The following is a 23,515-nucleotide window of genomic DNA, read 5'->3' as shown; positions in this document are numbered from 1 at the left end:
GGAATTAGGAAGGGACGAGGTGTAACGTGGAGAGCCTGTCTAATGAGAGGGAGAGGGGAATTAGGAAGGGACGAGGTGTAACGTAGAGAGCCTGTCTAATGAGAGGGAGAGGGAAATTAGGAAGGGACGAGGTGTAACGTGGAGAGCCTGTCTAATGAGAGGGAGAGGAGAATTAGGAGGGGACGAGGTGTAACGTGGAGAGCCTGTCTAATGAGAGGGAGAGGAGAATTAGGAGGGGACGAGGTGTAACGTGGAGAGCCTGTCTAATGAGAGGGAGAGGAGAATTAGGAAGGGACGAGGTGTAACGTGGAGAGCCTGTCTAATGAGAGGGAGAGGAGAATTAGGAGGGGACGAGGTGTAACGTGGAGAGCCTGTCTAATGAGAGGGAGAGGAGAATTAGGAAGGGACGAGGTGTAACATGGAGAGCCTGTCTAATGAGAGGGAGAGGGGAATTAGGAGGGGACGAGGTGTAACGTGGAGAGTCTGTCTAATGAGAGGGAGAGGAGAATTAGGAAGGGACGAGGTGTAACATGGAGAGCCTGTCTAATGAGAGGGAGAGGAGAATTAGGAGGGGACGAGGTGTAACGTGGAGAGTCTGTCTAATGAGAGGGAGAGGAGAATTAGGAAGGGACGAGGTGTAACGTGGAGAGCCTGTCTAATGAGAGGGAGAGGAGAATTAGGAGGGGACGAGGTGTAACGTGGAGAGCCTGTCTAATGAGAGGGAGAGGGGAATTAGGAAGGGACGAGGTGTAACATGGAGAGCCTGTCTAATGAGAGGGAGAGGGGAATTAGGAGGGGACGAGGTGTAACGTGGAGAGTCTGTCTAATGAGAGGGAGAGGAGAATTAGGAAGGGACGAGGTGTAACGTGGAGAGCCTGTCTAATGAGAGGGAGAGGAGAATTAGGAGGGGACGAGGTGTAACGTGGAGAGCCTGTCTAATGAGAGGGAGAGGGGAATTAGGAAGGGACGAGGTGTAACCAGGGCCGGATTAACATAGGGGCTGATGGAGCTGCAGCTCCAGGCCCAGGCCCATGGAATAGGCCCATTGATTTAAAAAAAAAAAAAAAAATTTTTTTTTTACATTTTTTTTTTTTTACACACTACTCTTAGGGTTGCCAGGTATTTCTCACGTATTTCTTAGGGTTGCCAGGTATTTCTCAGAAGTATTTTTTCAGGTATTTGAGGCTGCCTAGCCGGTGCCGGTATTGCAGTAATACCGACAATACAAATGTCTGTCTCAGTATAAACAGAGATTATTCTGCAATACCAGTGCTGGACAGTAGGGGTCACTGTTTGTGTGGAGAGAGGCAGTGATAAGAAGTTACGGCATCTCCCTCACTGCCTCTCTCTACTCACTGATCCGCGAGGGAGCAGCTCTGCACAGAAAGTCCAGACAGCAGCTCCGAGACATAGGGACGCTGAGATATTGGGACACTGGGGAACATGGGGACCCTGAGACACTAGGGACACAGTGGCCTCATGTCTCCCAGTGGCCCCTAGTGTGTGTCCCCATGTCTCCCAGCCACTGTCCCTAGTGTCTCAGTGGCACCATGTCTCCCAGTGTTCCCATGTGTCCCATGTCTTTCATGACATCGGGACACTGGGAGACATGGGGACACAGACTCTAAGGGACACTGGGAGACATGAGGATACAAACACTAGGGGACACTGGGCGACATGGGGACACTGAGACACTAGGGGACACTGAGAGACATGGAGACACTGGGGGACACAGGGAGACATTGGGACACTGGGCGACTTTGAGACCTTGGAGACATGGGGCACTCCCCATGTCTCCCAGCCAGTGTCCCTAGTATCTCAGTATCCCCATGTGTCCATGATGTCTCTCAGTGTCTGTAGTGTGCCAGTGTCCCTAGTGTCTCAGTGTTTCCTAGTCTCCCAAAGTCCCCTAGTCTCCCAATGGCTCCTAGTGTCTCAGTGTCCCATAGTATAAAAGAAAAAATCTGAGGCACTCACTGTGATAGATTTAGGCAGGTTTATTGGACACCGCAACGTTTCCTATGTATCAGTGTCCCCCATGTATCAGTTTCCCCTATGTATCAGAGTGTCTCAGTGCTCCATGTCTCTCAGTGCCCCATGTCTCTCAGTGCCCTATAGTGTCTCTGTGACCGTAGTGCCTAGTATAAAATAAAAAAATCTCAGGCGCTCACTGTGATAACTTTAACCCCTTAAGGACACATGACCTGTCTGACATGTCATGATCCCCCTTTTATTCCAGAAGTGTGGTCCTTAAGGGGTTAAGCATGTTTATTGGACACCGCAACATTTTGACCTGTACCCAGGTCTTTATCAAGTCTCCAGTGTCCCCTATATATCACAGTGTCTCAGTGCCCCATGTCTCCCAGTGTCACCTCGTGTCTGTCTCCCAGTGTCCCCATGAGTCTCAGTGTCCCCAGGTCTCCCAGTGTTCCCTAGTATCTGTGTCCCCATGTCTCCCTGTGTCCTAGTGACATGGGGACACTGGGAGACATGGGGACACAGACACTAAGAGGCTGGGAGACGTGGGGACACAGACATGCCCCCTTTTTGTGTATGTTCACCCTTTCGGACGTTCTGGTTTTGTGATTTGTGTCAGTGGCCCACCCTTTTACCGCTTCCATAGACTGCCTGCTTTACTGGACACTGCTGTTAGGGGGTATGGGTTTACTTGAAAGATGAAAGCGTGAGATTAACAAAGGGTAGTGTTTTCTCATAGTTGCATCCTATGAGTTTCCCTCCAGCACCATCTCCATCAGATACATGACGCTTAGGAGGTAGGACTGTTTTAGTGTTTTTGGTCAATAAGATTTTGTAATTCGGTCCATCATAATTATCAGCACCAGGCCCACTGGGCTCTTAATCCGGCCCTGGGTGTAACGTGGAGAGTCTGTCTAATGAGAGGGAGAGGGGAATTAGGAAGGGACGAGGTGTAACATGGAGAGCCTGTCTAATGAGAGGGAGAGGAGAATTAGGAAGGGACGAGGTGTAACGTGGAGAGCCTGTCTAATGAGAGGGAGAGGAGAATTAGGAGGGGACGAGGTGTAACGTGGAGAGCCTGTCTAATGAGAGGGAGAGGAGAATTAGGAAGGGACGAGGTGTAACGTGGAGAGTCTGTCTAATGAGAGGGAGAGGAGAATTAGGAGGGGACGAGGTGTAACGTGGAGAGCCTGTCTAATGAGAGGGAGAGGGGAATTAGGAAGGGACGAGGTGTAACGTGGAGAGCCTGTCTAATGAGAGGGAGAGGGGAATTAGGAAGGGACGAGGTGTAACATGGAGAGTCTGTCTAATGAGAGGGAGAGGGGAATTAGGAAGGGACGAGGTGTAACGTGGAGAGCCTGTCTAATGAGAGGGAGAGGGGAATTAGGAAGGGACGAGGTGTAACGTAGAGAGCCTGTCTAATGAGAGGGAGAGGGAAATTAGGAAGGGACGAGGTGTAACGTGGAGAGCCTGTCTAATGAGAGGGAGAGGAGAATTAGGAGGGGACGAGGTGTAACGTGGAGAGCCTGTCTAATGAGAGGGAGAGGAGAATTAGGAAGGGACGAGGTGTAACGTGGAGAGCCTGTCTAATGAGAGGGAGAGGAGAATTAGGAGGGGACGAGGTGTAACGTGGAGAGCCTGTCTAATGAGAGGGAGAGGAGAATTAGGAAGGGACGAGGTGTAACGTGGAGAGCCTGTCTAATGAGAGGGAGAGGGTAATTAGGAAGGGACGAGGTGTAACGTGGAGAGCCTGTCTAATGAGAGGGAGAGGAGAATTAGGAGGGGACGAGGTGTAACGTGGAGAGCCTGTCTAATGAGAGGGAGAGGGGAATTAGGAAGGGACGAGGTGTAACATGGAGAGTCTGTCTAATGAGAGGGAGAGGAGAATTAGGAGGGGACGAGGTGTAACGTGGAGAGCCTGTCTAATGAGAGGGAGAGGGTAATTAGGAAGGGACGAGGTGTAACGTGGAGAGCCTGTCTAATGAGAGGGAGAGGAGAATTAGGAAGGGACGAGGTGTAACGTGGAGAGCCTGTCTAATGAGAGGGAGAGGAGAATTAGGAGGGGACGAGGTGTAACGTGGAGAGCCTGTCTAATGAGAGGGAGAGGGGAATTAGGAAGGGACGAGGTGTAACATGGAGAGTCTGTCTAATGAGAGGGAGAGGAGAATTAGGAAGGGACGAGGTGTAACGTGGAGAGCCTGTCTAATGAGAGGGAGAGGAGAATTAGGAGGGGACGAGGTGTAACGTGGAGAGCCTGTCAAATGAGAGGGAGAGGAGAATTAGGAAGGGACGAGGTGTAACGTGGAGAGCCTGTCTAATGAGAGGGAGAGGGGAATTAGGAAGGGACGATGTGTAACATGGAGAGCCTGTCTAATGAGAGGGAGAGGGGAATTAGGAAGGGACGAGGTGTAACGTGGAGAGCCTGTCTAATGAGAGGGAGAGGGGAATTAGGAGGGGACGAGGTGTAACGTGGAGAGCCTGTCTAATGAGAGGGAGAGGGGAATTAGGAAGGGACGATGTGTAACATGGAGAGTCTGTCTAATGAGAGGGAGAGGAGAATTAGGAAGGGACGAGGTGTAACGTGGAGAGCCTGTCTAATGAGAGGGAGAGGAGAATTAGGAGGGGACGAGGTGTAACGTGGAGAGCCTGTCTAATGAGAGGGAGAGGGGAATTAGGAAGGGACGATGTGTAACGTGGAGAGCCTGTCTAATGAGAGGGAGAGGGGAATTAGGAAGAGACGAGGTGTAACGTGGAGAGCCTGTCTAATGAGAGGGAGAGGAGAATTAGGAAGGGACGAGGTGTAACGTGGACAGCCTGTCTAATCAGAGGAATTTTGTGAATGGTGAGGATAGAATACAATCAGAGGATGAACCGTCGAACTCGGTAGAAGGAGAGAGAGGATCACAGGATTACAGACACATTCTACTGATGAAGACGCACAGGTATCATTGTATCTGATTGGCTGCTTGTGGGTTTACGCACCTGCGGTAAAGCTCTTAGAATTCCCTCAATGTTTCCGTGTTTCTGGATCATTGTCAGCGCTTTCTTTCTTCCGATACCTGCGATTGTCTTGCAATAGTCACAGCCGAGTAAGATACAGAGATCCACAAACTGTGAAGGTAAATTGCACACGTCATACGAGGCAGAACTTCACATCCGGCGTACAGACAATAAGAACAGCTTCAAGGGATGCTCGGTATGCAGCTAGCTGTACGTGTCTGCCGTCCGACATGTGTGTGACAGGGAATGTCCCTTTAATGGAGTCACTTACAGTCTGACAGACAGACAGAGCTAACAGGAGCAGGAGGTGCGGGTGATGCATAGTGTGTGCCTGCCTTTCTCCCTTCTCAGTATTAATGTCCTCCAAGGACAGAGGCAACAAAAAGATTATCCTCTCACACCTTCATCATGGACTGGCTAACTGCTCATATAAACATCATAGACTGGCAAACTGCTGGACTGGCTAACTGCTCATATAAACACCCCCCATCATGGACTGGCTAACTGTTCATATAAACACCCCCCATCATGGACTGGCTGACTACCGGACTGGCTAACTGCTCATATAAACACCCCCCCATCATGGACTGGCAAACTGCTCATATAAACACCCCCCCATCATGGACTGGCTAACTGCTCATATAAACACCCCCCCATCATGGACTGGCTAACTGCTCATATAAACACCCCCCATCATGGACTGGCTGACTACCGGACTGGCTAACTGCTCATATAAACACCCCCCCATCATGGACTGGCAAACTGCTCATATAAACACCCCCCCATCATGGACTGGCTAACTGCTCATATAAACACCCCCCCATCATGGACTGGCAAACTGCTCATATAAACACCCCCCATCATGGACTGGCAAACTGCTCATATAAACACCCCCCATCATGGACTGGCTAACTGTTCATATAAACACCCCCCATCATGGACTGGCTGACTACCGGACTGGCTAACTGCTCATATAAACACCCCCCCATCATGGACTGGCAAACTGCTCATATAAACACCCCCCCATCATGGACTGGCTAACTGCTCATATAAACACCCCCCATCATGGACTGGCTGACTACCGGACTGGCTAACTGCTCATATAAACACCCCCCCATCATGGACTGGCTAACTGCTCATATAAACACCCCCCCATCATGGACTGGCTAACTGCTCATATAAACACCCCCCATCATGGACTGGCTAACTGCTCATATAAACACCCCCCCCCTATCATGGACTGACTAACCGTTCATATAAACACCCCCCATCATGGACTGGCTGACTACCGGACTGGCTAACTGCTCATATAAACACCCCCCCATCATGGACTGGCTAACTGTTCATATAAACACCCCCCATCATGGACTGGCTGACTACCGGACTGGCTAACTGCTCATATAAACACCCCCCCATCATGGACTGGCAAACTGCTCATATAAACACCCCCCCATCATGGACTGGCTATCTGCTCATATAAACACCCCCCATCATGGACTGGCTGACTACCGGACTGGCTAACTGCTCATATAAACACCCCCCCATCATGGACTGGCTAACTGCTCATATAAACACCCCCCCATCATGGACTGGCTAACTGCTCATATAAACACCCCCCATCATGGACTGGCTAACTGCTCATATAAACTATAAACACCCCCCCCCCCCCATCATGGACTGGCTAACTGCTCATATAAACACCCCCCCATCATGGACTGGCAAACTGCTCATATAAACACCCCCCCATCATGGACTGGCAAACTGCTCATATAAACACCCCCCATCATGGACTGGCTGACTACCGGACTGGCTAACTGCTCATATAAACACCCCCCCATCATGGACTGGCAAACTGCTCATATAAACACCCCCCATCATGGACTGGCTAACTACCGGACTGGCTAACTGCTCATATAAACACCCCCCCATCATGGACTGGCTAACTGCTCATATAAACACCCCCCATCATGGACTGGCTAACTACCGGACTGGCTAACTGCTCATATAAACACCCCCCCATCATGGACTGGCAAACTGCTCATATAAACACCCCCCCATCATGGACTGGCAAACTGCTCATATAAACACCCCCCCCCCATCATGGACTGGCAAACGGCTCATATAAACACCCCCCATCATGGACTGGCTGACTACCGGACTGCTCATATAAACACCCCCCCATCATGGACTGGCTGACTACCGGACTGCTCATATAAACACCCCCCCATCATGGACTGGCTAACTGTTCATATAAACACCCCCCATCATGGACTGGCTGACTACCGGACTGGCTGACTGCTCATATAAACACCCCCCCATCATGGACTGGCTAACTGCTCATATAAACACCCCCTATCATGGACTGGCTAACTGCTCATATAAACACCCCCCCCCCTATCATGGACTGACTAACTGTTCATATAAACACCCCCCATCATGGACTGGCTGACTACCAGACTGGCTAACTGCTCATATAAACACCCCCCCCCCATCATGGACTGGCTGTCTACCAGACTGGCTAACTCCTCATATAAACACCCACCCCATCATGGACTGGCTAACTGTTCATATAAACACCCCCCCCCATCATGGACTGGCAAACTGCTCATATAAACACCCCCCATCATGGACTGGTGGACTGGCTGACTACCGGACTGGCTAGCTGCTCATATAAACACCCCCCATCATGGACTGGCTAACTGCTCATATAAACACCCCCCATCATGGACTGGCTGACTACCGGACTGGCTAACTGCTCATATAAACACCCCCCCCCCATCATGGACTGGCTGACTACCGGACTGGCTAACTCCTCATATAAACACCCCCACATCATGGACTGGCAAACTGCTCATATAAACACCCCCATCATGGACTGGCAAACTGTTCATATAAACACCCCCCATCATGAACTGGCTAACTGCTCCTATAAACACCCACCCCCATCATGGACTGGCTGTCTACCGGACTGGCTAACTGCTCATATAAACACCCCCCCCATCATGGACTGGCTGTCTACCGGACTGGCTAACTGCTCATATAAACACCCCCATCATGGACTGGGTAACAGCTCATATAAACATCATGGACTGGCTAACTGCCGGACTGGCTAACTGCTCATATAAACACCCCCCCCCCCCCCATCATAGACTGGCAAACTGCCGGACTGGCTAACTGCTCATATAAACACCCCCCATCATGGACTGGCTAACTGCTCATATAAACACCCCCCATCATGGACTGGCAAACTGCTCATATAAACACCCCCCATCATGGACTGGCTGACTACCGGACTGGCTAACTGCTCATATAAACACCCCCCCATCATGGACTGGCAAACTGCTCATATAAACACCCCCCATCATGGACTGGCTAACTGCTCATATAAACACCCCCCATCATGGACTGGCTGACTACCGGACTGGCTAACTGCTCATATAAACACCCCCCCATCATGGACTGGCAAACTGCTCATATAAACACCCCCATCATGGACTGGCTGACTACCGGACTGGCTAACTGCTCATATAAACACACCCCCATCATGGACTGGCAAACTGCTCATATAAACACCCCCCATCATGGACTGGCAAACTGCTCATATAAACACCCCCCATCATGGACTGGCAAACTGCTCATATAAACACCCCCCATCATGGACTGGCAAACTGCTCATATAAACACCCCCCATCATGGACTGGCTGACTACCGGACTGGCTAACTGCTCATATAAACAACCCCCCCATCATAGACTGGCAAACTGCCGGACTGGCAAACTGCCGGACTGGCAAACTGCCGGACTGGCAAACTGCCGGACTGGCAAACTGCTCATATAAACACTCCCCCCATCATGGACTGGCTAACTGCTCATATAAAACACGCCCCAATTATCGACTGGCTAACTGCTCATATAAACCCCCCACCCATCATAGACTGGCTAGCTGCTCATAAACACCCCCCCATCATGGACTGGCTAACAGCCAGACTGGGCAACTGCTCATATAAACACCCCCCATCATGGACTGACTGACCGCTTATATACACACCTCTCTCTGTCATGGCTCTCTGCTCTTCTGTCGGCGTGGCTGCACATAAACTAGGCAGAAAGGTTTCAAACTTACCTTGGTTGCGGCGGGCAGCTGCCCGGTCTTCCTCCATTCCAGTCCCCAGCGGGTGCGACGTTCTTAGGAATGCCGGCCACTGCGGTTCAGGATTTTATAATAAACTTACCTTCGCCCACATTGAAGATGGCGCCAACGTGCATGCGACGTCAAATCGTAGACGTGCATGCACGTTTTGGGATCAGAGGTCAGAGACAGCCAATTACAGCCTAAATAGGGTTATTTAAACCCAAATTACCTTTTTGCCAGTGCCCTGTCGTGGTTTCCACTAGCTGGTTATCCGAGAGTGTGTTCCTGATCATATTTTTTCTGGTATTTGACTTTGGCTTTGTTTTGACCTCCCTAATTTCTGGTATCCTTGACTTCTGGCTTTCCTCATCGTCTTATTCTGTGTCCCTGACCTCGGCAAGTATTTTGACTATTCTCTGGTACGTTAAGCCCAGCCATTCTAAGGTCCGGTTAGACGTTATCCTTATTCTTTAGGTGTGATACAATTCTGCGTGCTTGATCAACTATAATCCTGCAGATTTGTGTCAGCACATAGCAGCTTGCGTGAGAAAGCTAGAGGAAAATGATCACCGTATGGATCAATTTGCCCAGGCTTTCAATACGCTCCTAATTATGTACGGCTCATTTGCAGCCTGAAGTTCCCCGGGTCAGTTATACCCCCGCCTACTGTACCTACACCTATAGTGTATAAGGCACCTACTATTTCCCTATCTTCACTCCCACATTTTGAAGGTAATATTTATGAATGTCGGGGATTCCTCAATCAGATTGAGTACCATTTTGAAGCCTCACCTGGGTCCTTCCCCACGCATATAGCTAAAATTGGGTACTTAATGAACCAACTAAAAGGTAAAGCCTTAGCTTGGGCCAATCCATTATGGGAGAGTGCTAGGACTATTGCCCATAATTACCAAGAATTCCTTGCGGAATTCAAATTAATCTTTGAACCATGGGAAGGGAGAACAACGCTTCCACTTCCCTAATGCGTATCAAACAAGGTAACCGGCTGTCTCAGATTACACGATAGAATTCTGCACCCTGACTTATGAGGTAGACTGGACTAATAATGGATTAATCAATGCATTTGCAGAGGGATTATTCAAAGCTATCCTTGACGAAATTGAAGCCAAAGAATGACCAGAGAGGTTAAATGAATACATCACGTATGTGATGCATATCGACAGGGCCGGCCTTAGGCCTTTGGGCGCTGTAGCGGCACCCCGGTGTAGTAGGGGTTTACGCCGCTGAGAAGGTGTCCTTTCCCCCAAGCACGAAGTTAGCTACAGCATAACAGGTTCCCCATAATTACGATATCCAAGTAATAGTCATCCCCTCCAAGCACGAGACGAGACTCTGTGTTGAGGGTCAAAAGTAGGAATAATGTTTATTCGGTAACTCGGGCTTTTATGCCGTACAACAACTCCTCCCCGTATCCGGAGGAGATAATACATTTACAGTGGGAGTCACTCCCACTGTACCGAGCAGAATATTATAACATTATTACAAGTTTATATAACACACACAATATGCAACGAAAATACATTGTGCTACGTGTATTAGGGAACGGAGATCTAGGGGAACAATATACGTGAAAATCCCCTAGATCGGTTGGGCCGTTCGCCAGATACACGTTTACACCAATTACTCAAAAACTATACAAGATAAACGAAAACTCTCTGTTGGACCGGGTGTCTTTAGTTCGGTACTTTGGATCCGTCGACTAGCATGGGCGTATGTCGTTGGTAAGGTCGGAATTCGTCGTGTGGAAAGTTCGGTCATTAGTCCACGCGGTCAAAATGGCCGCGACCCATTGTTCTCTCCACGTGGCGATGTATACCGTACGGATCCACAAGTACCCGAAATCCACAATAATCCATATGCAACGGCAATTCTCCGAGATGGTATCTGTTACACTAGAAAGGGGTCTGTCACACGGCTCCCTCCTAGTGGTACACTCCGGCAGACCTGGATTGATCCTTTCGGATTAACTTAGGGATGACCGGAATTCATTTGTCCGGAGAATTGTCCAGTTGTCGAGACAACCCATCGGCGTTGCCATTTAGCTTACCGGGTCGATAGCTGATGGTGAAATTGTACGTTTGCAGGGCCAAGCTCCATCTCAGCAATCGGCCGTTGTCTCCTGCGACCCGGTTAAGCCATACCAATGGATTGTGATCTGTTACCAAAGAGAATTCCTGTCCATACAAATAAGGTGTCAGTTTTTTCAATGCCCATACCAGGGCCAGGCACTCTTTCTCTACGGCCGCATAACTCACTTCCCTCGGTAACAGCTTTCGGCTGAGGTATGCGACCGGATGCTCTTTTCCATCTTCCCCGATTTGGCTCAGCACAGCCCCCAGTCCATACATGGAAGCGTCTGTATGTACAAGGAAACGTTTGTTAGGTACTGGGGCAGCCAAGACAGGAGCATTAACAAGAGCATGTTTGAGAGATTGAAATGCGGCTTCGCAAGCGGGAGACCACAGGACCTGTCTGGGTAAATTCTTTTTGGTCAAGTCAGTCAAAGGTTTGGCTACCGTGCTATAATCAGGGACAAAGCGTCTATAGTACCCGGCGGTCCCTAAGAAGGCCAATACCTGGGTCTTGGTATTCGGTGTGGGCCAGTTTGCTACTGCCTCAACCTTGGCAGGCTCCGGTCTCTGGTTTCCACACCCCACCCGGTGTCCCAGGTATTGGACCTCGGCCATTCCTAGATGGCATTTCTCGGGTTTTAGTGTCAGGCCCGCGGCCCGAATCTTATCTAGGACTACCCCTACGTGGACTAAATGTTCTTCCCAAGACTCACTGTAGATCGCAATGTCATCCAGGTATGCACACGCAAACTCCTGGAAGCCATCGAGGAGCCGATCCACCATTCGCTGGAACGTAGCCGGGGCATTTTTCATCCCGAATGGCATGACCTTAAATTGGTATAAGCCAAACGGGGTGACAAAGGCCGACTTGGGGACGGCATCCTCGGCCAGGGGGATCTGCCAATAACCCTTGCAGAGGTCTATGGTAGAGAGGTAGTTACCCCTGGCTATGCGATCTAATAATTCGTCTACCCGAGGCATGGGGTAAGCGTCAGTGGTAGTCTTTTCATTTAGCCGCCTGTAGTCGACACAGAACCGAGTGGTTCCGTCTTTCTTGGGGACTAAGACTACGGGAGAGGCCCAGGGACTGTCGGATGGCTCAATGACCCCCAGCTGTGTCATTTCCCGTATTTCCTTCAGCATTCCGTCCCGGACGGCTTCCGGAATACGGTACGGGGGTTGTCGGAGGGGGGCCTGCCCTGGGGTCTCTACTTTGTGTATGGCCAGGGTTGTGTATCCTGGCTCCTGGGAGAAGGTACTCTGCTTCTCCCATAGGAGCTGTCTAGCCTGCTCTAGCTCCGTGGGGTTCAGTCGTTCTCCCAGCTTCACTAGGCTAACTGGGTCGGGGTGAGTCTCCTTTTCCAGCAGGTCCGGTAGGGGTAAATTTTCAGGGTCATCAGTAGCTGGGGCACAAACAGCGTTAACATCTTCCTGTCGCTCTTGGTACTCTTTCAACATGTTCACATGAAAGGAGCGTTGGATCCTTTCATCTGCACAGCTGGCAATAAGGTAGGTGGTATCACAGAGTTGGGCTAAAACCTTGTAAGGACCCTGCCACGCAGCCTGCAGTTTGTTGTCCTTCACCGGTTTTAGCACCAATACCTTCTGCCCTATATGGAACAGTCGTTGCCGGGCACCCCTATCGTACCATCGTTTCTGTCGCCCCTGGGCCGCCTGGAGATTCTCCCTTACCAATAGGGAGAGTTGCTCCATGCGGTCCCGGAGCTCCAGGACATATGGCACAATAGGTGTCCCTGCCTGTTCGGTTTCCCCTTCCCAGTGGTCCCGAATGAGATCGAGGGGTCCTCGCACCCTCCTCCCATACAATAACTCAAAGGGAGAAAAACCCGTAGATTCTTGGGGGACCTCCCTATAGGCAAATAACAGGTGGGGTAAGAACCTCTCCCAGTCTCTGCAACCGTCCGTAAAGGTCCTCAACATTTGTTTGAGAGTCCCATTAAAGCGCTCACAGAGACCGTTAGTTTGGGGGTGGTACGGGGAACTGAGCAGGCGTTTAATGTGGCACACTTTCCATAACTGCTGTGTGAGTACGGCAGTGAACTGGGTTCCCTGGTCGGATAGGATTTCTTTAGGGAATCCCACCCGAGTGAATATCTTAACCAAGGCATCGGCTACCGTCTCCGCTTCAATATTCGGCAGGGGCACCGCCTCGGGGTACCGGGTCCCATAGTCCACCACGGTAAGAATGTACTTCTTACCGGACGGGCTATGTCGCGCTAGGGGGCCTACAATGTCGACGGCGACCCTATAGAAGGGTTCCCCAATGATCGGCATCGACATTAATTTGGCCTTCGGGCGATCTCCCCTCTTACCCACCCGTTGGCAAGTGTCACAGGTTCTGCAATATTGTCGCACGTCCCGGTTAAACCCTGGCCAGAAGAAGTTCTGGGTAATCCTATGGGCCGTGCGACGTACTCCTGAATGGCCAGCTAAGGGTATATCGTGAGCGATCCTCATGATCTCTCGCCTGTATTTTTTCGGTAGCACTAGTTGCTTCTGTGGGACGGGGTTTTTACCTGCTGCGGGCTCCTGGGGGATCCTATACAGTCTATCCCCCACCCACTCGTAGCTTTCCCCATCTGTCCCCGGTTCCCCTTTCTCTGCCTTATCCCTATATTTCCGGAGAGTGACGTCTTCCCGCGTCTCCCTCCCAAAAGTCTCAGGGGTATCCCAGTCTAAGGGGGTCTGTCCTAAGGTCACAGTCGGAGGGTCAGATCTTACCTGGGTCTCCGCGACTGGCGGGCCGATTCCAATTGCACGAGCCTGAGCCCGGGTGGTGACAGGGCAGGCTCCAGCAGGGCCTTGAGGGGCAAAAGCGGACAACAGCGGGGCTAAGTCATTTCCCAAAAGTACTTCCGCGGGTAGCCCTTTCATCAGGCCCACATTCACTTGGCCAGCTCCCACTCCCCAATCCAAATGCACTCGGGCCGTGGGGAGGCGATGTACTGCACCCCCGGCCACTCTAACGGCCACCGTTTGGCCAGTATGTTCTTTTTCTGGGACCAGGTCGTGTTGAATCAAGGTTAAGGTGGCCCCAGTGTCTCGTAACCCACTGACAACTTGTCCATTCACTCGGACTGTTTGTCGGTGATGCTGCCGGTTGTCTACAGCAGCCGCATATAGGGGATTGGCCTCGTGTAAAATCTCCCATTGCTCTTCCCCCAGGGGTTGGGCTTCAATGCAATGGGCCCCTGAGGTAAAAGGTCGGGGGTTCCCTTCAGCGGGCTTCCTCCAGGACGTTTGTCGAGCGGGATCAAGTGGGCATTTGTCCCTCAGGTGACCCACTTGCTGACACCTATGGCACCGCCGGCGGTCCGGGACACTTGACTGGGTGAAGCGGGAGGAAGTGTTGTAGCTAGGTTGGATAGTGGGGGTGGTTGGAGTAGGGCCGACAGGGCGGCTTTCTACTCGGGCAGCTGTCTTTTGGACCGAGAGATCGGGTTTGCGGGCGTCTGCATACTCGTCGGCCAACCGGGCGGCTTCGGGTAGGGTAAGTGGTCTCCTATCCCGAATCCACTCTCTGAGCTCTTTGTCCACCTTTTCAAAAAAATGTTCCAACAAAAACAACTGTAAAACCTCCTCCGCGGTGGTAGCTTGGCACCCATCCATCCAGTGGCCAGCCGTGCGTTGTAATCGGCAGGCCCATTCGGTGTAGGAGTCACCGGTTTGCTTTCGGGATTCCCGGAAGCGTCTCCGATATGCTTCGGGGGTTACTGCATATCGGGACAATAGAGCTTCTTTTACCAATCGGTAGCTTCCCACCTCATGGTCCGGGATCGCCCGGAAAGCATCGCTGGCTCGTCCGGATAATTTGCCAGACAAAATTTTGACCCACTCCTCGGAGGGTACTTTATGTAGGGCACATTGACGTTCAAAGTCCGCTAGGTATTGGTCAATCTCCCCCTCTGCTTCCACAAAATTTTTAAAAGCGGCAAAGTGTACTTTCCTCTTTTCCTCGGGAGTTTGGAAAGTCCCCGCAATTGGACTGGTGCCAGTGGAAGTCTGGCGCCGGTTGGCATCGACTGCCGCAATGACTTGGGTTACAATCCTAGGTGAGGGGTTGGGTCCGTAGTGAGCCAGCCTTACCCTCACCTCGTGGTCGAATTGTTCATCTGCTGGCGTTCGGACCAAAGCGATCTCCGGTTCTGGGTTTGGTTCGACATCCAGTCCGTCATTCTGTTCAGCTAAGTCCAATGCGACCAACTCTGCCAAAATGTCTCTTTGCTTTTTGTTGCTAGCCGAACGACCACGGCTCTCCAACAAGTCTTTTAGGGTAGATCGTTTCAACCTTCCGTAGTAGGCCTCCATCCTGATTGCTCTCGGTAGCTGTCCTTCTGGGGTGAAAGAACGATCCCGCCGCTGCCACCAATTGTAGCGGCACCCCGGTGTAGTAGGGGTTTACGCCGCTGAGAAGGTGTCCTTTCCCCCAAGCACGAAGTTAGCTACAGCATAACAGGTTCCCCATAATTACGATATCCAAGTAATAGTCATCCCCTCCAAGCACGAGACGAGACTCTGTGTTGAGGGTCAAAAGTAGGAATAATGTTTATTCGGTAACTCGGGCTTTTATGCCGTACAACAACTCCTCCCCGTATCCGGAGGAGATAATACATTTACAGTGGGAGTCACTCCCACTGTACCGAGCAGAATATTATAACATTATTACAAGTTTATATAACACACACAATATGCAACGAAAATACATTGTGCTACGTGTATTAGGGAACGGAGATCTAGGGGAACAATATACGTGAAAATCCCCTAGATCGGTTGGGCCGTTCGCCAGATACACGTTTACACCAATTACTCAAAAACTATACAAGATAAACGAAAACTCTCTGTTGGACCGGGTGTCTTTAGTTCGGTACTTTGGATCCGTCGACTAGCATGGGCGTATGTCGTTGGTAAGGTCGGAATTCGTCGTGTGGAAAGTTCGGTCATTAGTCCACGCGGTCAAAATGGCCGCGACCCATTGTTCTCTCCACGTGGCGATGTATACCGTACGGATCCACAAGTACCCGAAATCCACAATAATCCATATGCAACGGCAATTCTCCGAGATGGTATCTGTTACACTAGAAAGGGGTCTGTCACAGGCGCCCTGTGCGAGAAATCTTCACAGCGCCCCCCCTTCCCGTCCCCCCCTCCCCCACTCCTTCCCCCTTCCCACACACGCACACACACAAACACATGCAGGCAGTCACACACAGACCAGCCACACACAAACACACACACAGACATAGAATGTGACGGCAGATAAGAACCATTCGGCCCATCTAGTCTGCCCAGTCAGTCACACATAGGCAGTCACACACACACACAGGCAGACAGCCACACACACACACAAACACATGCAGGCAGTCACACACAGACAGCCACACACAAACACACACACACACACAGACATAGAATGTGACGGCAGATAAGAACCATTCGGCCCATCTAGTCTGCCCAGTCAGTCACACACACACACAGTCACACACACACACACACACACACAAAGACAGTCACACACACACACACAATCACACACACACACAGACACACGAACACACAGGCAGACAGTCACACACACACACACAAACACACACACACACACAAGCAGACAATCACATAGTTACATCTGTTCCTTGTGGAGGCAGACAGGCAGTGCAGCTCCTGGATTCTGGTTGTTGGGGGAAGCAGGGACTCCTTCCTGGTTCCCCGGCAGCAGTTAGACTGCATTTTACCTCTGCCCCCGGCACACGCTAAGCCCCGCCCCGCCACACGCTAAGCCCCGCCCCGCCGCAAATTTTTTTTTTATCCCGGCTATGTGTGAGCTGTGTGGCCGTAGGGTGCCCCCTGCTCCATGGCGCCCCCTGCTCCATGGTGCCCTGTGCGGCCGCACAGCTCGCACACCCCTAAGGCCGGCCCTGCATATCGATAACCGACTTAGGAACAGGGAGATAAATAGAAATAGAACCAGACATATGAATATTTCACTGGCACCTCGATTCTCCAATCCTGTTGTCCCTGGCCCTTCTGTACAGTCTGAACCTGAACCTATGCATTAGGGGTTATGAGACTGTGAGAGGCAGAGAAACAGTTTAGGAGAAAAGAGGGCCTATGCTTATACTGTGGCAAGAAAGGACACATAAGAAATGCTTGTCCCATACATCCGGAAAACTTGCGCACCTAAAGAACCATGAGGGGACCGGCCTTAGGTGTGATGTATATTGTTGCAGATTGCATGGGGCTGTAGCAAAATTGTGTGATATAATGTGCTTTTGTTAATTTCCTGCTATTTGTATGTATACTGTATGCAGCATTGATTGTTCGGTAGCTTCATTCCATTCATCATACGAATGAAACTACCGAACACTCAGACCACCCCAGGGATAAGTGTGTGCCTCTCGTTTTACTCTCTCATTCACTGTAACCACAAGTTAATTGGCAATTGTCTATCCTCCGTGTGGGCTTTCTGGGTGGCCGCTGTTCGGCATACGAACACGTGGCGGCGGCCATCTTAAATACGAACGTTCAGCAGTGTTTGGTCATCGAGTGTCTGGAACCCAATTCGGACACTCGATAACCCGAACACTGCTGAGACCTCCAGGGCTCCAGAACTACCGAACGGAACACCTAATCAGCCCATCATTCGGTTAAATTAATTCCCCGAACAAGGGGATTCATACGAATCCCAGCTCAGCCCTGGATGGCAGGGAGTTTTGTGCTTTTTACCTCCCGAACAAAGACCGACGGCAAGGCCAAAACACATGGAAGTGCTTTTGATTACTGCCTCGTGTGCGGTCAGTCAAATTTCTACTTCCACCTAACTCCCGAACCCCTGGTCCGATCTGGGTGATTTTTGAATATGTTGTTCACCCAAATCAGGGCTACCAGGGGATATAAAATATATAATTGTATCTTGCTTGGAAAACCGGGTAAAATCATGTATTGTACAAGTGGATTATGTGTCATACTAACCGGGTAAAATCGGGTAAAATCATGTATTGTACAAGTGGATTATGTGTCATACTAAGGGGAGGAGATGTGTGGGAGGTAACAAGTAAAGGATTGGTTACTGTACTAATTATGGTGGGTACCTCCCTTGCATGGGATAAATGCTTAAAAGGAAGGGTGGTGCATGGAATAAAAGTTAGTTCTGCTCCTGATGCTGTGTGTCATCCAGTCATTGTGAAACGTTATGGGATATTCTTGGATTATTTTATTTGCTGTGGATATTATTCTCTTGGGTTTTATTACTTGTTCCTGGGCCTCACTTGGATTACCAGCGGAGATAGTCTGTGAGAGACCAGCTCTCCACTACATATATGTCCCCTGGTACTACCCAAAGTAGATTTCTCCTTAGTGTTGCTGCTCAATGCAATAAGATAAGTTTTACGTGTAACACCCTGATTGACTCAGGTGCTGCAGAAAACGTTATCGATATACAATTTTCCAGTAAACACTTCCTACCAATCAAGGCCATTGATGGGAGACCACTCTCTCAGCCTTTAATTACCCACGAAACATCACCCCATCACCAATATGACAAGTGTTGCAATCTTTGCTAAAAAACTGGCTATATTGCAAACTTGACAAATGTCTATTTGACCAGACGGAAGTTCAGTTCTTGGGCTATAATATCTCGGCCTCTGGTTTTTAGATGGACCCACGTAAACTAGAATCCGTTCTACATTGGCCGTTACCCAAAGAGTTAAAAGCCATTGAAAGATTTATTGGAGATTCATAAAAGGTTTCTCTACTGTGATAGCCCCCATCATCAATATGACACGTAATATATGGTCTAAAGAAGCTAAAGAAGCTTTTGAGCTACTTAAGAAATTTGCTTCTGCTGACATATTGGAACACCCTGAGACTAGCAAACTTTTCATACTAGAGGTAGACGCCTCTGAGACAGGGGTAGGGGCTGTCTTTCTCACAGGGAGAGTCAGGATACCCCTTTGCATCCTTGTTAGTTATTTTCTAAAAGTTGTCGCCAGCAGAGCGTAACTATGATATTGGTAACAGAGAATTGTTAGCCATTATCCTAGCTCTGAAAGAATGGCTACATATTTTAGAAGGTTCCAGGGACACACTCCTGATTACAACTGATCACAAAAACTTTGCATACATTGGTGATTATAAAAGGCTGTCTTCTAGAAAAGCTAGATGGTCGTTGTTCTTGCCACGCTTTTACTTTATTATCACATACAGGCCTGGTCCTAAGAACGTTAAGGCTGACGCCCTATCTAGACAATTTGACCTAGAGGCAGAACAAGAACAAGAAACCTCAACAAGAGGTACTAAGAGTGTTTCCAGGTGTGACGAAGTGCCCTTCGCCACTTTGTCCTGGAGAGGCCTGCTTGCCTGCCTCCTCCCCTGCGACTATGGCCCTGGAAGATTGGGCCCTTTAAATACAGTGGGGTCATTCGGTACTTGCCCTGTGTGAGCGGTGATACCCCAGATAGCTATGCCATGGAGCCCATTCATATAATGAAAGACTATGGGAAAGACTTTAGCTCCATTGCAATTGAACTGTGTGAATAGGATCTGAGCACTGTTCGGTAGCTTTGTGTGCTCAGATCCCAGCTATCTGGGGATATGTGAAATGTCTGTGTGTTATGTGTAAAAGGGGACTTTATGTATTTTAAAGTGTTTTGTGTCTTTTTGCAACCATGTGCTCAATGGAGTCTGTCTCTGCCCTGGGAGGTAATTGGATTATTTCTCCAGGAGAGAGGGCTCTGTAAAACCGGTCTAAGCCGGAAAGCCATGCTTCATTTAGTCACAAAGGACTTTCCCTTAACTTTTGAACCCCTGGTCTGATTCGTGCCATTTTTTTATATGTTGTTCCCCTGAATGGATTGATTATAAAAATGTAAGTTTTATTCATGTACTATGTAAAATCATAAAGTTATAAAAATGTATAAAAATGTGTAAGTTTTAGCTTGGAGATAATTGAGTAGATATAGTAGGAAACTCAATTATCTCCCAAGCAGAGGGGAGGGAAACTGTGGGCTGTACTATTATGTTATTGGTTGTTTTATACCTCCCCCTGGGTGTGTTCTGTTTGTACCTGACTGTAATAAAAAGCAGGCTGGGTGTGCCAGCACCTCAGTTCTTCTTGACCCTTCAAAACGTAGCCTCGTCTCGTTATTGGAGGGAATTGCTGTATCACACTGGGGATTGCTATGCTCTGCATATTCCCCTGAGCTTTAATCACTTAGCTCTTTTAAGAGCTTGTTCCGGATACGCTCTCCTGGAGGAGAGGTCTTCCCCACACGGTCCTGGAGGACAGAAACTGATCCAGGGTGGAAGGAAGACGGCGCGGCTCCAGTTAAGCTACGGCAGTTGTGGAGTGTGCGGTGGTTGTGGTGTCCAGTGCGGTGCTTGTGGTCCTCGGAGCAAGCTAGGAAGCGTCCATCAACGGAGGGTACTCGGTCGGAGTACACAGAGCTCCGTTACACCAGGCATTAATAAAACTATGTCCACTGTCTCTAGATCATTTTGGTGGCCGTATCTTAGAAAGGACATCAGAGAGTATGTGGAGGCATATACTATTTGTGCAGTCTATAAGGTTCCCCATAAACTACGTTGTAGGTTATTACAACCGCTCCCTATACCCAGCGCCCCATGGTCTCACTTGTCTATGGACCTTTTTGTGGAACTCCCAAATTGTAAAGGCTATAACACCATCCTAATGATTGTTGACTACTTTTCTAAAATGGTACACTTTGTTCCGCTCAAAAAGAGTTGGCTCATATATTTATACACTAAATAGTCCGATTACATGGTATTCCGCTAAATATTGTGTCAGATAGTGGTTCCCAATTTGTGTCACGATTTTGGAGAGCATTTTCTAAACAGTTGGGTATAAAATTATCGTTTTCGGGGGGGGGCGTGGCCTAACCACCGAAGCGGACAGTCGCACGGCCTCAGAGCTCCGACTAAACGACAAGTAAAATAACCTTAAATATAGGGGAGACCCGCAAACAAAAGGCACTTAAGAGACGTTTTACACTCACTGATGGGTAAGAAAACGAAAAAACTGAAGCCTGACCGACCCCAGCAGGGGAGAAGCATTGGGGACCTCTGGCGGCAGGCACATGGCGCCCAAGAGTCTGCAATGGCGTCTCTCCATGGCGGCTGCTCTGACTTCTCCAACGGAATGTCGGAGGAAGGGGACGACGACCTCACACTGGCAATGGCGCGGCAACCGGCAACACGAGCAGCACCTCTGCAAGGATCTCCCGATGCCGCCCCAGTAACCTTAACGCCCATCAGGGAGATCATGGCGGATCTCCACACTAAAATCTCGGCGGACGTGGCCTTGATCCGTGAGGACCTGCGGGGCCTGACAGGCCGCCTCGGAGAAATGGAGCACAAAACACAAGCCCACTCACAACAAATGAATGTCCTAACTCGACAGGTGGAACAGCTCACGAAACAGAGTGCAACTTATGAGAGCAGATTCGACACCCTAGAAGACAAGAGGAGACAGGAACATAAAACTAAGGGGTGTTGGGGAGACCTGTGCCACCAGAAGAACTCCCACACCTCGCAAGGCGCCTCCTGACAGCCATACTTCCACCAAAGCAGGCTAAAACAATATCACTGGAAGGCATATTCCGACTACAGAAGCCAATTAAGGCACCAGCCGCAGCCGCCGGGGACATAGTGATGCAGTTTCAGAACCTCAGGGACAGGGCGGCAGTGATGGCGGCAGTCAGGGGGCAAACTCCCTATAACTTCGAGGGAATGTCCTTAACCTTCTTTGCTGACCTGTCGGGGGGAACCCTTGCTTGGAGACGGTCACTCCGACCACTTACCTCCCTCCTCCGCATGATGACCATCAGCTACAGATGGAGCCAGTCTCGATCACTCCAGATACCACGCGGAGACACCGTCATCATCATACGGGACCTACCGGATGCATCAAGCCACCTGCACGCACTGGGACTACCACCGGACTCGCTGGGCCCGACAAACCCTCACGGGTGGGACTCCGGGGCTACCCGTGTTTTTGTGCCCAGGGACAAAGCGCTGACCGCTAGAGCGGGGTCCACATCTTAATTCCAAGAAGGACCGGACCCACGCACGAACCAATGACTTGGGAGGAAATGCCGAATGCTCCGACTTCACTGCTGACATCTGCCGCAGCGTACGGGACAGTGACTAGTTCTGCCACACTTTTTCGTGCTGCAAGTGCGGCCAGCTGAATATCACCTGCTCATAATATTCTGCTACTTATTGTTTTCATTCCTTGTCATGTGCTCCCTTCTTCGCCATGGAGGTCTATGGCCACAGGGCCCTCTCAGGCGGTAAAGGGGTTTAAACCGTTCAAGCCAAGTGAGAATGTGTTGCTGGAAATAGTTAGTTTTTCACGAGAAATGCCAGGGGTATAACCATAAGATTACTGGTATCCTTAGCGGACGCAGGTGTAGCGAAAGCCACTTCGCCACTGTGGTTTGGAGGGGGCTGCTTGCCCGCCTCTTACCCTGTGACTACGGTCCCTGGGCGATTTGGCCCTTTATGCACGGTATTTGGGCATACTGTGGGTTATTGGGCTGCCCCAGGATTATGGGCCCTCTCATCAGCCCATACGAAACTTAAACCCCATGGCGTTTGAACTGTGTTTGTGGCATCTAAACGCTGTTTGGATATGTTGAGCGCTCAGATCCAAGCCATCTGGGGATGGGTTGAATGTGGGGGTTCTGTTTAGTATAACAGGAGTTATGTATTTTTATGTCTTTTGGTGGTTGCTGGTAACATGTGCTTAATGGAGGCTGTGTTTGTCCCTGGATATAATTAAATCAGCTTCTCCATTGTCTCCAGGATAGAGGATTCTGGGGAACTAGTTTGAGCTTCTAAAAACCATGCTTCCAGAAGGTCAAATGCACATTTGTACTAACTTTTGAACCCCTGGTCCAATTCGTATGATTTTTGAGTATGTTGTTCCCCCGAATGGATTGATTGTGTATATGTATTTTTATGCGAATGTGATGTATATTTTTGGAGTTATGAATGTTGTGTAAAAACTGTATTTTCCCTACCTAGGATAATTGTATTTCCTGTGTGTACAGATAATTAGTTTACAGGTAGAGGGGAGGGCTATGTGTGGGATGTAACTATTGTGTGATTGGTTAATGTACGTTACTGTGTGTCCCTCCCCTTCATGGGAGCACCTAATAAAAAGGGCTGCAAGCTAGCAGCCAGAGAGTTCTATTTTTACCCTCAACTTGAGTCCTGTCTCTTATTGGGGGAATCTGTTACAAGGGATTGCTATGCTAGGCATATTCCCTTGCTATAATC

At 49.8% G+C, this 23,515-nt stretch overlaps 1 protein-coding gene across 1 annotated transcript in view; it reads right to left on the bottom strand.

Moving 5' to 3' along the window:
* Positions 1-23,515, bottom strand: part of LOC134608248 (flap endonuclease 1-like) — a 268,100-nt gene that overhangs the window by 32,203 nt on the left and 212,382 nt on the right. Inside the window, exon 8 of the mRNA XM_063450916.1 lies at positions 4,960-5,088. Coding sequence (XP_063306986.1) covers positions 4,960-5,088 — 129 coding nt within the window. The remainder of the gene's footprint in view (positions 1-4,959; positions 5,089-23,515) is intronic.

This window comes from Pelobates fuscus, chromosome 4, assembly GCF_036172605.1.
Source record: "Pelobates fuscus isolate aPelFus1 chromosome 4, aPelFus1.pri, whole genome shotgun sequence".
In the NCBI taxonomy this organism is placed as follows: Eukaryota; Metazoa; Chordata; class Amphibia; order Anura; family Pelobatidae; genus Pelobates; species Pelobates fuscus.
The sequence above is the reverse complement of the archived record's forward strand: the minus strand, read 5'-3'. Positions and strand labels throughout refer to the sequence as shown.